At 44.1% G+C, this 15499-nt stretch overlaps 1 protein-coding gene across 1 annotated transcript; it reads left to right on the top strand.

Moving 5' to 3' along the window:
* The first annotated feature begins 1641 nt into the window (after positions 1 to 1641).
* Positions 1642 to 15035, top strand: tnfaip3 (tumor necrosis factor, alpha-induced protein 3). The gene is made up of 9 exons (XM_029449457.1): positions 1642 to 1906; positions 3526 to 3916; positions 7435 to 7625; positions 7878 to 8019; positions 8369 to 8539; positions 8638 to 8818; positions 9057 to 10054; positions 10226 to 10431; positions 10643 to 15035. Exons 2-9 carry the CDS (start codon positions 3610 to 3612, stop codon positions 10949 to 10951), a joined length of 2505 nt encoding a protein of 834 aa, XP_029305317.1. The 5' UTR covers positions 1642 to 1906; positions 3526 to 3609; the 3' UTR covers positions 10952 to 15035.
* The last annotated feature ends 464 nt before the right edge of the window (positions 15036 to 15499 follow it).

The raw sequence follows: 15499 nt of genomic DNA, 5'->3' as shown, positions 1-15499 counted from the left end.
ATTATCTCGTCATGAGCATTTGTGGAATCAGTAAAGGTGACACTTTAACAGTGAGCTCATTCCTCATGAATCAATGCTGTCAGGTGATTGTTAGAGTTTCTGTTCCCTGGAAAGGATTTTCTGTTTCCACAAAGGGGAGAAGGGAAAGCGAGGAGGTAATCAGTACAGGTTAGTTAGATAACAGCAGGTGGATAAGACTCAATGTTCTTCGACATCAATACATCTATGTTCACAGTGTCACAAAGTGTTACCTTTAAGATTTACTTCACGGTTCAAAGTCAAAAGGGGAAACTTTCTGCTGGTCACCGTCAAAGGAAGTGTTTGACTGTGTCTGATAAATGATTACATTATTTGTCAATTGAGACATAAATTGTGCTAATAAACAATTTCAGTCGTTCATCAAGCAAAGTATCAAATACTCACCGGTTTCAGATTCTTAGAGGGGAAGATTTACTGCTTTTCTCCAATTTATGTCATTGTAAACTGAACACCTTGGATTACCTTTGGGGGTTTAGACTGTTGGTTAGACAAATCTAACCGTTTGAATCACCTTGGGCCCTGGGAGCTTGTTGGCATGTTTTACTTTTGTGTAATTTTGTGAAAATACAGCAAAATGATCAACAGATTATTATATAAAGAGCTGAAAATAATTATTTGTTGCAGTCCTATACTGAATGAATTGTAAAATGTCTCACAATGGAAACAAACATGGACTACAAGAACACACACATTCATACTTGCACACCCAAGCACCTAAAGGCAACTGGTATTTGTCTCTTCATGCCATGTAAATGCATCATGTGTCTCCTACCACCATTTTTCTTTTTGCTAAATAGGGCTACACCTTTTTAGTAAAATGTCTTTCATTTCAGGATAATCTTTTCCCGGTTGGAAGTTTTTCTTTGCGGCGGAGAAGTTTTTAGTTTGCGATTTAATGATATACATAAAAAGTTATGTTCTTGTCTGACAAATGTTAACACACTGCAACTGTGTGTTGTTGGCTGGGTATTTGAATATGCATGACAAAATAAATGATTAAATAAAAAATAATTATTGAAGGAAAGAAAGAAGCAGATTACTTGGATGAATCTTGTTGCACCTATGCACCCATAGAGCTCATGTCTGCTTCTGAAGTGTCATGGAGTCAAATCCCTCAGAGCACCAGGAAGTATTTGTTTAAACATAATTTCCAAACGGTGAAAACAGTACCACATCATCACTGCAATACCTGCACTCTTCGATACATAAATACATAAATAAATACACCCATGCATACATTCAATAAGCTAGTGAAAGCCTACTTATCATGAGTTGTCTTTCGTTTTCCTGACCCATTTGGTGAAGCTGGTCTCATTGCAGGCCAATGATTTATTTATAAGCTGTCTCATGAAATAGAAAATGACGCGACCTGTCTGTCTCCCCCAGTGACGCTCCTTTGTGCACAGTAGGTGGGATATGCTTTTCAGTATTGAGTCAGACAGACAGAACCCCCCTCGCGGTGGTGAGCTGTAACTACAGCCAGGTTGTGAGTGTGTGAGAGAGAGAGAGAGAGAGAGAGAGAGAGAGAGAGAGAGAGAGAGAGAGAGAGAGAGAGAGAGAGAGAGAGAGAGAGAGAGAGAGAGAGAGAGAGAGAGAGAGAGAGAAATGGGTGGACGGAAAGTCCCCGTGTGGAAATCCCCTTGACTGGGCTTTTTCCTTTTAAAAAAAACTATCATTAGCGGACGTGTGTACTCTTTTGAAAGGCTTCGCAGGCTGCGAGGGCTCCTAAATAGCTCTGATACTGAAGGAAAGAGAAGGTTGAATGGCGCCGAGGACCGCTGCGGTGAGGCTGAGTAAAGTGGCTCAGAGAGAGGACTAGTCTGAGCATCCGGGAGGGCTTTGTTATTACCCCCGACATATTACACAGGTAAGACACCCGTCCTCCCTCCCTGTGCCTCCCCATGTGGACAGCATTTCTTACCAAAGGGGGTGCGACTTGGTGGCTACATCACGCTTGGGCCTTGAGTAATGTATGGTCGTGTTTCTGGGGACATGGAGGAAGCTTGAAGCCTGCTCACGACAGTGGCTGCTTTGACAGCCATTGTTTACAAAGACGTCACCCTCAAGCGGATAACAGAGCATTTTAAACAGCCTGATGTAGCATCGGCGCCGCCACACTGTGTCGATACCCGCCGTGTGAGACGCGTTTCAAGGCTACATTGTTTCAAAGGTAGTTGTCATTGGAATTACGTAAGCCTTTAACGTCCGCAAAGTCTCCTGTTGTTGTGTTTTTTTGTGTGTAGCCAGCCCTCCTAAACCGCAGCGTCCACCACTGTGGCACTGTCAAGTCTTCCAGCGGTGCCAACACACCAAACAGGGATTAATGACTCGTGCAACACGCTCACTGACAACCTGTCTGTTGTCTAGTCCCCTCATGTGACTGACAAGCCTTTTACTTTAGCATGGCCTAGTCTGTTGTTGCACCTGCTGCTGCTGCTGCTGTTTGGATAGTAAAGGCACAGACGCCACTATAAGTATTCAGGTTTTGTGTTTGTGAACTTAAACAGGATCTATCCACTGACTGGCAGCTTCATATATGAGGAAGTTTAAAAGTCAGCAAAACTCAAGGCCTACTTGCTGACCATCACTTTCTACTTCCTGTGAACTGAGAATGTGCTGACTTGCTCTTTATTTATGTTGAAATATGACATTAAAACCTCAAGAGAGGTACATTTAAGACACTCTTCTGCAACACTTCCCCTGTCAGGTTGAACCGTAATACCTTTTAAGTACCAGGCAAAATATAGCATGAAGTTCTGAAAGTTAGCATCAAATGTTTGGCCAAGTTCGTGTTTATTTATTCTTCAAACTGACCTAAATCAGGACACTTTGCTAACTTTAGGCAACATTATTATACAGCTGCTTGTGTTTAGACAATGAAGTATTCAGAGCTTTACATAATTTGTTAGATTGAAAAAAATTAACGTTTATCTTTCACAAGACTACGGTGTTGGGAACCGTTCCCGTACTGAAACTCTGGTCCCATAGGGCACAGGTATCAAACATTCCTAGCCTTACTTTGTTTTAAATAAAGAGTTGCTGCAGGCTTGCTGTTTTGTCCTCTGGAGAAAGGTGTTGACGTGGGACGCAGCCTGGGAAGTCCTGGGTGGCCTTTTGTACAAGTCTGGAAAACACCAGTTTATTGTTTGAAGGCTTTGAACTCAGTGGGACTCTTGGGCGCCCTGTTTGGGGAAATTTAAAACCATCAAGTCTAAGGAAAATTAAAAGAACTAAGAAAAATACAAAGTGTTCTTTGTGTACTTCTATTCATGGCTCACTAGAATCTCCAGTGAACAAGCACCAAGCAGCTTTCGCAGAGGGATGATCCTGTGTGTTGGGTGGTTTCCCGAACAAACTGCAAATTAAGTTGTGCCTTAAGTCGCAATTAATAAGGAAGGGGAATCTCCTCTGAAATTTCCCACCAGTCCCACCAGGTCTATTCTTCCATACTGTGAAATAACATCCACTCCTCTTCTCTCCATCCAGTTTCCACGTTGTTCTGTCAGCGGTGGTTGGTGCGTCCTCCTCCTCTTCCTCCCCTCCTTCCATCCGCCTGGCCACTCGTCCGCCATGTCGCAGGGTCAGAACTTCCTCCCCAAATTCCTGTTTGTCTCCAACCTGCTGAAGGCGGTGAAGATCCGTCAGCGAGTGCCCAGCGACGTGGTGAAGCCGGCTGCCAACAGCGGCCTGATGCACCACCTGCGGGGTATGCACCGTTGCACGCTGGAGATGATTGCCATGAACCACTTCCCGCAGGCCTTCAGGGAGGTGGTGCAGGCTGCCATCCTGGACCGAGCCATGCAGGTCTCATTGGAGCAGGAGAAGAAGCTCAACTGGTGTCGGGAGGTGAAGAAGATGGTGCCCTTACGTACCAATGGTAAGAAAGAGTCTCCAGTAAACCAGGTTTTCTGCGATTTTCTTACAGAATCTCCATGAAGTTGAGAGCATTGTGGAGAGGTTGTTTTATCACAAGTTTGGAGTTTAAATGTGTGGTTAAGCAGCTGTATATTTCTGGACTATTATGAATACATGCTGTTGGAGCAGGAGGTTTTAGTGACCTTGATATCAGAACTCTATATCCATTGCTCAGGTCGGAGGATGTGTTTCGCGTCGGGTCTATTTGATATCTAAATTCTGAGATGTCATTACTCACAAGCAGGGTTACTGTAAATGACAACAACGGAGGTTCATTGGTTCCACTTTCACATATACTCATTCAGCAGCCCCCTTGGTTTTACTGTTGAAGTCATGTTTTCTATTACGTGGATGTTGTAACACGGGAACATCCCAGGGTAGACACTCAGACCCGGGCCAGATTACTTCTGATCATACCTCTGTACTGGGAAATTCTCTGGCGTCACTCGCAGGACTGTAATTTACTGTCGATGATGTTTCAGACCCGACTATTTCCACAGTTTTTCATTTACAACTTTAGGGGTATGTCCCCTGTTTTTCTGTGTAGGTGTGTGTGTGTATGTGTAAGGAGTGCGAGTGTCAGAGGATCTTAAAACATCTCAAATAACTTTAGCTTAAGTTCTCTCACTGCCTCACTGACGTAGGTTTACATCGCTGTGTCTCTGTTTCTGTGGTGTCACAGCTGACCGCGTCACTGGCTCTATATCTATATTTTAACTTCAACACATCTGGTGTGAACATCAGACTCGCGTTCTATTTTTAGATGAGGGGGGGAAAAAAACATTTCTGAAGGGAAACATCAGCCATTGCATTCACAACAGAAGAAGGAAGCTGATATCAAGCTAAGGAAATAGTTTCTTTATTTCTCATTGGAAGCAATTAACAATCTCTTCTCAGAATTGACTTTGAACAGTTACTGGATACATGAGGAACTTGCTTCGTGTTCTGTTGTTTTTTTGTGAGGGTCCCTGCTGATTCGGAGGTTAGTATTGACTAAAAGAGATACTGCAACTGCATGGTTCCTCTTCAGAAAGACCCCTGCTGACTTCTGACTCTTCTGACTTCTGTTGCCAGTAACCTGGACGGAAATTCCTTGCTTGCGAAGATGATGTCATAAAGATGAGACAGAATTTAGAGTCGGAGCGTCTAACTCTGAAGGACCCAGACGTGACTTTGAGCAGAGGACGGACAACACACACACACACACACACACACACACACAGGACTGAGTGACTGCTGCTGAGTCACTGGCGCTCAGCAGACAGACACACATACAGAGAGACTACGTGAGAGAGCAGTGAATATTCAGTCAGAGCAGGTCATATTAATCAAGCTTCTTAGAGTCATAACAGTCTTATAAGATCAGTCTTCACGTCGACTGGGACTTAAATGTACCCGTTAGCTCACAATCTTTCTCTCAGTTCATCATCTATCTAATTTCAATCTTCTAAATTCATTCCCAGGCTGGAATAAATATAACTGACCATCATAAAAGCAAAACAGCCTTGTAAAACTTTATTTTCCCAGCAATTTAAAAATAACAGGATCATATCCGTTTCATGCGACTTTTCCACCCAGTGAAGAAATGCTTTATTATAATTCAGTGCGTCTTGAATGTCTACGATACATCCGAGGGGTTTTTCCCAAACAGCATCCCATGTCTGTCATGTGTCCTCAACAGGCAGGATTTGTTCAGCTACAGTACACTGACTCTACATACTTTAGTAGCAGAGAGGACACACACACTGCCACTGTGTTCTGCCATATAAGTACGGATTTCTCTTCTTAATGTGATATCCAGTTCTTACCAAAGTAGAAGCAAAAATAGTCTCGACCAGAACTTGTTCAGTTGGACACAGCAAACAGTGGGATAGTGGATGATTTGTGACACCAACCTATAGCCCTATTAGAAAGCACAGCATTACAAACTTGTGGTTGGAGTCACCTGTATGCCAAACCGATGAGGATTAAGTCTGTTCCTACACTGGTTTGTTTTCAGGAAGTGTCCCAGCTTGCAACAAAGGAAGTGTCTATATTTAGACTGATGGGACCAGAGTCTTTCATCTTTAGTCTACAGGCAGCTTCAGGGTCAAAAGTCTGTGTTTTGTGCACTTTAAGGCCTTTTTGTACCTATTCTTGTACGCCTGTGTACGTATCTCTTTTGAGGACGGTGCTGTTGAGGAAGCCTTATCTCACTAGAGAGCTGTGCTTTTTTTTGTTTTTGAGAATGATGCAAGAGCGCCAAAATGCAACAACATCCAGCTCGTCTGACATGGAGGCGGATGTTTTTTCTCTCAAAGTACAGTGGGATGTTCCTTCGGTTGAATGAAAACAACCGTATCTCACATTACAGTCATCTTGTGCCACAAATAATGTTATTTTGAGAAATGTATACACAGGCCTATGGTTTGACTCTTACTCATTTAACCTTTTTGTAATTTACGCTAACCCTTTCTTAGCTGGGGTTGAAATAACTTTGTACAACTTTTGTTAGCTTTCTGATGCCGCAAATTTATACAAAGAAAGGTGTGTGTGTGTGTGTGTGTGTGTGTGTGTGTGTGGATCATAAAGGCAGACAGAATATACACGTTACGATACATTTGTATGCGTTTGAGCATGTGAGTGCACATGTTATCTCAGCGCTCATTAATCACAGCCTTCATCGGGTGTTGATAGCAGTAGTTAAAAAGATAGCATCCTGTCCAAGCCACACCCCTGTGGAAAGTCCAGGACCAGCTGAGTAGCATTGATGAGTTGGGATCATAGGAGGGGAACACACACACTCGCACTCACACACACACACACAAGGCAGAAGTTAGCACGGGGAAATTCCTGTGTTTAGTGTGGCAACAGGTTTTTTCAGAGCTACACACATTGACAAACATGGGCTCTCCTGTTTCACAATGAGAAAAAGACCCGGCGCTGCCGTAGGAGACTAAATAAAGTTCGAGGGTTTTTAGTCACTCGTGCTCTTTCACACTCAAATTCCATTTTTAAAACTTCTTTATCTCTCCGGACGGTTAGTAGTTTTGACGTAAAACAAATTGTTGGGGATTTTCAGGGCAGATTAAGGTAGTGAAAGAGCTGCATTTTATTTTTCAAAAATGTATTTCAGGTAAATAAAGGGACATTTTTCTCAGGCCAGCTGGGTAAAAGCTGAGCTTTGTCTGTAGTGTGTGTGTGTGTGTGTGTGTGTGTGTGCGTACTTTCAGACATGTGAGCTTCATATAATTGTCTAGACACCAGATAGTGCGACAACTGACCCTACGGCTTGGAAATCCCCAGACTTTTGTTACGCTTTTGTATATGTGTGTGTGTGTGTGTGTGTGTGTGTGTGTGTGTGTGTACGCTGTTATTGTCTGTTGTTTATGCATTTGTGTGTGTGCATGTGCTCAATTTGATACGTTTTGTGTACAAAATCAATTGCCCGCAGTTCTAATATTGTATGTTTCTGTCTCTCTCTTTTGTGTGTGTCAATAGGAGATGGGAACTGTTTGCTCCACGCGACCTCGCAGTACATGCTGGGCGTTCAGGACACAGACCTGGTGCTTCGGAAAGCCCTCCATGGTGTTTTGAAAGAGACGGACACTGGCGTCTTTAGAGCTCGCTTCCAGGCAGAGCTCCTCCAGTCCCAGGAGTTCACCCAGACCGGACTCCGATACAACACCATGGTATGAAGATTAGATGTCAAAGGTTTTTTCCACTACTTTGCATTCAGACAACCTGCAGATACATGTGTGTATATATACTGTATATTTATACATGTATACATAATTATATTTTTTGTTTTTATGCAGTACCTCTAGCAAGAATATGAGAATACATCCTTCTCCTTATTTTCGTACCCACAACATTTGTTATGGAATGATTTGGTGTGTGTGCACAAGTTCATATCCTGACTCTTTGCGTGTGTGCTGTCCCAGAACTGGGAGGAGGAGTGGGAAAAGATTGTGAAGATGGCGTCTCCGGTCTCCAGTAGCAATGGCCTCCAGTTTGACTCTCTGGAGGACATTCACATCTTCGTCCTCTCAAACATTCTGCGCAGACCCATCATCGTCATCGCAGGTACTCACTTTTTATTTGATCATCTCAAAGTATCTTTATTGCCCCTGTTAGCCATCAAAGACTCGTGTTGCAACATGTCTTTCAGTGATAAAGAAGGTGACGGTATCTCCTTCCACATGCCTCAGCATTTTGATGATGGTTGATTTCACTGTATCCCCTTTCTTTGTTGTTCTTGCCATGCACTTTAATCAAAATGTTCGATATTGGCACCATGCTTATATTATTTATCGAAATCCCCAAATTAGCGGAAACATGCAAACAATTTAATCCTATAAAATGTACACAAAAAACATATTTAACTTTCTATTTTTAATCAGTAGCAACCCCTAAATCACTATTCTTTTAACAGACCAGGTGGTCAGGAGTATGAAATCTGGTTCCTCCATCTCTCCTCTGAATGTGGGGGGGATTTATCTTCCGCTGCACTGGCTGCCCACAGAATGCTACAAATACCCAATAGTGCTCGGCTACGACTCCCAGCACTTTGCACCCCTCATCACCATCAAAGACAGCGGTCCAGGTAGGAAACACTAAGAGACAGGTGTTTGGAGCTGACACGACAAAGAGGCCTGATATGAAGTGACTCATGTTTTTATTTCTGTGTAATGTTTCTCCCAGAGATCCGAGCAGTACCGCTGATAAACCCAGGACGAGGTGGCTTTGAGGAGCTGAAGGTTCACTTCCTGATGGAGAAAGAACAGCAACAGAAAGAGAGGCTTCTCAAAGACTACCTGCTACTGATAGAGATCCCAGTCATAGGCTTGGGCTATGACGCCACACGGATCATCAATGCTGCACGGTATGTATAGATATTAAGTGGAAGAGGAAACAATAAATATCCCAGTTGTAGGTCGTACCCACAAGCAGCTTTGCATGTTGCAATTTAGGAATAAAGAGGTTTGTTTTTTTAGATTGATGATGACAGATATCGTCCTACAACTGGTTTAACTTCTTGACACCTAACTAGCACACTGATGACAACAGCTATCTTAGACTTAGACTTTAAAGAAAACCACATTGTCTGTTTCTGTTCAAAGACTGGATGAGGGCAACCTCCCTGAAGACATGAACCTGATGGAGGACTACCTGCAGCTTGTCAACCATGAGTACCAGCGCTGGCAGGAAGACAAGGAGCTGGCTTTGGCCGCACAGCCGCAGCGCCCACCGCCCTTCTCCGTCTCCCAGCTCTCCCTCATCGAGATCCGTTGTGCCACACCACGATGCACCTTCTATGTCTCTGTGGACACGCAGCCTCACTGCCATGAATGCTTTGAGAAGCGACAGGCCACAACCGGTGGAGGGACGAGGATTGAAGGGGTGGTGCAGACCAAAGGAGGAGGGCTACAAGGTGGGGTGGCAGTAATAGGGGGATCAGAGACTGAGGTGTGCTCCAGAGGAGCCCGAAGCAGCAGCCCCCCATCTTCCACATCTGGGAGAGCGGTGGTGATATCCAGCCCCCTCTCAGCCCCACCCACCGCTCCCAGCCTCAGCCTGTACAGTGAAACTCATGCCATGAAGTGCAAGACACCCGACTGCCAATTCACCCTTAGCGTTGAGCATGATGGACTTTGCGAGCGCTGTTTCAACTCCAGGCAGACCCATGGACCCCCTGGAGCTGGAACGGCTGCTCCATTACTCCCAGGCCCCAACGGGGAGCCTACAGTCCCCCACCCGGGCCAGGGCTCCGGCTGGACCCAGTGGGGGCGCTGCGAGACAGAGACAGAGCGCTGCAGCATGTGCAAACAGGAGGCGCTCAGGAAATTCAATGGCCTGTGTCCAACCTGCATGCAGAGACAGCAGCCTCCAGAGAGGGGAGAGCCACAGCAGAACAACCCCAGGACTGAGCCCTCGTCTTCAGCTTGGACACAGGCCAGGGACACTGAGCGGCCGTGCCTCACCATAACCCCAGGGCACGCCTCCGCCTGGCAAGCCCCTCTGGCCCGGCTTTGTAAAAGATCTGGCTGCAAGTTCTTTGGGACGCCAGAGAATATGGGTTTCTGCACTATTTGCTACGTAGACTATCGGACCAACCACCGTAAGTCCTGAAACTTAACTGGGAAACTCTGGTCTTATTAAGGCAAACAAATTTCATTACTTTGTCAATTTGTTTTGCATTGTAGGAATTGTTGTGTATTCCATACATTTTTATTCACTCAAATGTCGAATCATATTGGACATTGCTAATGTTGGCTACTGTCTATTACAGACCTGACCCCTCCCCCTGCACCGGTCCAGAGCCGGCATGGTGTGGAGGCAGGCTTCCAGAACGCCTCACGGTGTCGCGGGCCTGGGTGTGGTGCAGTGGGCAAGGCAATGCTGGAGGGCTACTGCGACAAGTGCTACGTCAAAGAGCAAAGCACACGGCTCAACCAAGTGGCACAACGCACACCACACTCCCCTCCTCTGGTCATGGTAGGTGTCTGCCATACCTTCTTAACTCCTTGCTGTGCTTCACCTTTGCCATCTGATGAGCGTGTCTTATCCTTCCTTTGTTTCTCTGCAATTCTTGTTGATCTTCTCAACTCGTTTAATATCCTGCTGGTCCACAGTTACCATTCAGTTACCAATTAACCTTTCTCCTCTTTTTCTTTGTCTCCCCCCCCCCCCTTCTCTGTACAAATAGCGTGACCGAGCAGCCAAGCCCAGATCTACTCAGACGCAGACGCAGACTCAGACCCAGACTCAGACGCAGACTCAGACTCAGACTCAGTGCCGGCGGAGTGGCTGCAGTAATGTGTCCCCGGGTTGCACAGACCTCTGCCCAGAGTGCCACACGCGTGGTCAGGGTAGAGAGGCGGGCAGGAGGGCGCAGGCGCCTAAGGAAAAGTCCAAGCAGCGGTGCAGGACACTTGGCTGTGACCACTACGCCAACCAAGAGAAACAGGGCTACTGCAACGAGTGTGACCACTTCAAACAGATTTACCAAGGCTGAACCACACCCACGCACGCAACGACGATGGTGACACATCGCTAGAGCCGCTGCCCTGCTGTGGGCGCCCCATGCCAGTCAATGCACCTCTGATACTAACTAACCAACTAACTAACTAGCTAGTGACTGACTAGTAACCTTATGGCCTGAAAATCAAACCCCCCATGTAGAATGTGAAGAGAGAGTGTGTGTACGTGGGGGGGTGGAGGGGGGGGGGGGGGTGTGTGTGTGTGTGTGTGTGTGTGTGTGTGTGTGTGTGTGTGTGTGTGTGTGTGTGTGTGTGTGTGTGTGTGTGTGTGTGTGTGTGTTCGCAGTAGACATGGCCTCCAGAATACCTCTTTGTGCAATTATTATCATCTGATGTGCCCTGTGCACTTACATGGTGAGAGGTTTGGCTACATGTCAGAGCAACTGACTTAACGCTTGTGTACAATATGTATTTAGAGGTACGTAGTGAAGCGTGCCGGACAAAATGATTGTATGTTGACATAACGAGAAGCATCTGACATTGCTTTCTAGACCACAGCCAAGGATTTATACCTCCAGTCTGTCTGTCTGTCTTAACCCATCTGTGTATCTGTCTGCCTGTCTGTCTAGCATTTGCTCTGTAGAAGGAGGGATGCAGTTAGCTTGGGAAGCCGAGCAACAAGTCTATGGAAGTAGTAAGCAGAAGTCAGCCAAACTGGGTCAAAGCAATGCAAGTGAAGCGCTTAAAGTAACATGAAATGGTATGAACCATTGTTTAGCTTAGTTCTCCAAATACACTTGTGTATGTCCTCCCAAAATAGACAAAGATTTGCCAAGAAATGCTCTTGCAATCAATCAAAAAATCAAGAATTCATTTTCTTCCCATAGTCAGTCTATAGCAGAATCTTTTGAGGCATATTAACCTCTGTATTATTACTTAACTGTTTTAAATTTTGATTTGATTCATATGGAAAGTGAGAACAGACCATGTGTCTAAACAGTGCGAGACAGACAGGGCAGGCCCCTGCTAGTTTTGGTGCTACATGTACAGAAATACAAGCCTCTCCATTGTAGCCAACATGCTGGCGGTGTCAGCGGACAGATGGCAGAGAACATAGTAGAGACGGGACTCATTCTTTTTCTATTCCTCTTATTCCTTCCTCTTATTTCCTCTCTTCTCCTCCAAAACAGATCTGTTGCCTTGGACGTTGTTTTCCTGTTTACTGACCACTTAAGCACCTAGAAATGCATTGACACATACCTAAACATGCGCACACAAATGGAGTCCTGTCAGAAGGGGATTGCCAACTATAATGAGAACTGAGAACATAATGAAGGGTGAAGTCAGGGTGATTATCCACCTTTCCAACACAAACATGTTGCACACACATGCAAACACAGCTTTGCGATATTGTACGTGCCCCACCCCAGCCGGAGGTGGTATGTAAACCCATAGAGACATGCATTCCTCTCTGCTCCACCCCACTGGATGTGCCAAGGCGACAATTTCATAACTTCAGAGAGCAATCCCATTGCCTGCTTTGGCTAATCTTGTTTATCTGAATGTGTTTTGTGCTGCTGCTACAACAGTACAGTATTGAGGCTCATCCTCAATAAGTTTTGCCTTTAAGTAGTGATTGAAATTTTATGGACCAGAGGAGCCTGATCAATGATCCTGGATCAGTGCTCCCACCTATAAAATGCTTTTGTGAATATGGATCCTGGTCCATATTGTAGGACCTTCCAACCCGATGCCTCATCTCCAACACACACACACACACACACATACACAACGCACGCATGTGTGCGTCTGGATTACGCAAAACTGACATTCCTGATTTTTTTATTATTTGTTTTGGAATTTTTTAATGTATTTTGATATATTTGATTTTGTTTCTGCCAAAAAAAAAATACATGTGCCATCAATCGCCAAACAGTTGTTGTTACCTCCTTAAAAATGGCCAGCCTGTACCACTCTAAACTAACTGAAGTGCCACAGATAGACATCTCCAATTCTGTGCAACCACACACGAGCTTATCAAGCTCTCATGTTGAAAATCCCCAAATTTTCCAGACTTATCTTTTTTTATCAAAATACGAAGAAATGTTTATCTACAGAGATCACCTCAAGCATCAAATATTTATCAAACAAACTCAAATGTGATCGCAACTGGAACAGTTATTCCCCTCGCACTTCTGCTGAAGGATCTCCACTGCTGTAGGCCGATGTCCATCTGTGGCTCTAGTTAGAAAGCATAGACAACCAGGCTCTCGGTCTGCCTTTTCATTCAACTGTATCTAAAGCTGTCGGGCCAGCCCACGTGTTGACGGCCTGTACGTAGATCTCTGTGTGCTTTAATCACCTCTAGACAAACCTTAATCAATTAAAGGCCAACTAGTGGTCAGCTCATCGGGACCCATAACGATGTTCCGGGGCTCTGACTGAGTTTGACTGGGAGGAGATCACATAAGTTGCACATGACTTGTCTAAGCTGCTGAGGCGTTTAGGAAAGGTACTCCGACTCGCTTAGGGACATTCCAACAGTGGGAAGAGCATCAGCCTAAAAGCAGAAGGTGTAACAAAACATGCAAACTGTGTGGAAGTTTCTTTGTGTGACCTTTCGACAATAGGGTATTGTATGAAAAAGCCTGGTTTTATTTGTTAAGTATTTATTCATATCAAGATATCTGTATTGTGTGATTCAATAATTATTTATATGTCGTCCTGCAAATGAATTATTTTTATTAAGAAATCTAAAATCTGTCTAATGTGGTTCTTGTGTGTGTGTGTGTGTGTGTGTGTGTGTGTGTGTGTGTGTGTGTGTGTGTGTGTGTGTGCGCGCGCACAAAGAGCATGTGTAGGCAACACATCTATGTGTGTTACCCTACAAGCACTTGCACATACAGTTTGCTTGTGTGTGCTCTTTAAGAATTCAGCATTGCACTATTATTACAGCATGTGTGTGTGTGTGTGTGTGTGTGTGTGTGTGTGTGTGTGTGTGTGTGTGTGTGTGTTGCCTATTATTGTTTCTGCTGAAAAGCAGTTGCTTGCCACCGGCACCGAATCCATCTCCAGTGTAGGAAGTATGGTCGGTGCTGCAAAAGTCATCAGATAACTGATCACGGAGGCCGGGTTTAGATGTTGCACCATTTTCCAAAGCTCAACTGGGTTAGCTCTTGTTCTTCTCTACGCCTACGTTGTTCTTATTTCTTTTGTCATTGTTAGACATTTCCATTCACAAAAAGTTCAAATGATGAACATTTTCTTAGGTGCTTTTTGTCTCAATTCAGTTTTTTCCAGGCTTATGTTACTACGGGGTCATGCTTTTAAAAATAAATGGGAACCCCCACTCTCACATAGTAAAAAAGGTGGATCATGCAGTGGGAGGGGGGAGTTTGGAGCGAAGAGAGATATTGCAGTGACAGGTGGGGAATTGGTAAAAGTTATATATGGTAAGGTCTAGGTGACATTTAGCAAGTTAGACTTTAGGGGTTATGAATGCGTGGGCTTTCTCATCAACCTACAGCCTCTACCACATTCAGATAGGTACGCTCATGTGGTTTCCTGGAAATACCCTCGCATGCAAACAAGTGTTTCACTTGACGTGCGAGAGCTTCACTGATTTAGTGCAGGAAACCTTCCCATGCAAAGTGTGAAAAATAATCAAGTGAAGCAAACATGTTAGTTACAATAAAAATAACTCCATTTAATAAAGATGCACCTAAAGTGTTTGTTACCAAAGATCTGTGGTTGAATGACGCTGACAGTTATCGGGTTCAAATCAACATGCAGTCACAAGAAATACTGTGTATTCAAATGACAAGTACAGAACTGTGATGCATTGCCTGTTTTTCTGATATTGATAAGTATCACAATATGGCAAATTGTTGAAAGATCATAAATTAAACCATCAAATTGATGTTCAATACAATGAACTGTGTTGCACTGTATTGGATTACTAGTTCTGACAAAACTCTTTACAGGTTTGAAACTAAATAAAATGAGTTTAGCAGCAGTAATTTGGACTGAAGAGGTCAAAACTCTGGCAATGTTTGTATAAGAACAACTTTATTGTAACATTCATTATTCATAATAAAGAGTTTTTTTCTTCCTTCACTACCTTAGAAGCCTGTTACAATATGCTAGTAACATTTTAAATGAAGGACTTGAGTTGACATCCTTCACACACGTATGTTAAAACGAAACCTCCACTATTGTGTTAACAGGGCCCCTTTTGCCACAACAACCACCTTCTGTGCATAGTGTGTGTACCATCCATCTAAACTACCTGGGCCTAACGTATCTGTGCATTAGTTAGTTTGTTGTAATTTAAATAAACACTACTTTAGTCGGGAACATGCACCGTGTGAGCACAATATAAACAAAAATAATAAAGGACTTATATCTAGATCGTGACCCAAAAAGAACACACTTAACATGCAGTGAATATGAAGCTTTCGGGCGACAGAACAAGAATCCATGTTTTCAAGAAGGTTTTCGGGGCAAAGAGACCGCACTACACTTGAAAAAAATAAAAGGCAATTAAATGAACAATTGAACCAGCTGATTTTAAATCCATAACT

Source organism: Cottoperca gobio, chromosome 15 (assembly GCF_900634415.1).
Source record: "Cottoperca gobio chromosome 15, fCotGob3.1, whole genome shotgun sequence".
Classification (NCBI taxonomy): domain Eukaryota; kingdom Metazoa; phylum Chordata; class Actinopteri; order Perciformes; family Bovichtidae; genus Cottoperca; species Cottoperca gobio.
This window is presented reverse-complemented; position numbering and strand designations above follow the sequence as displayed.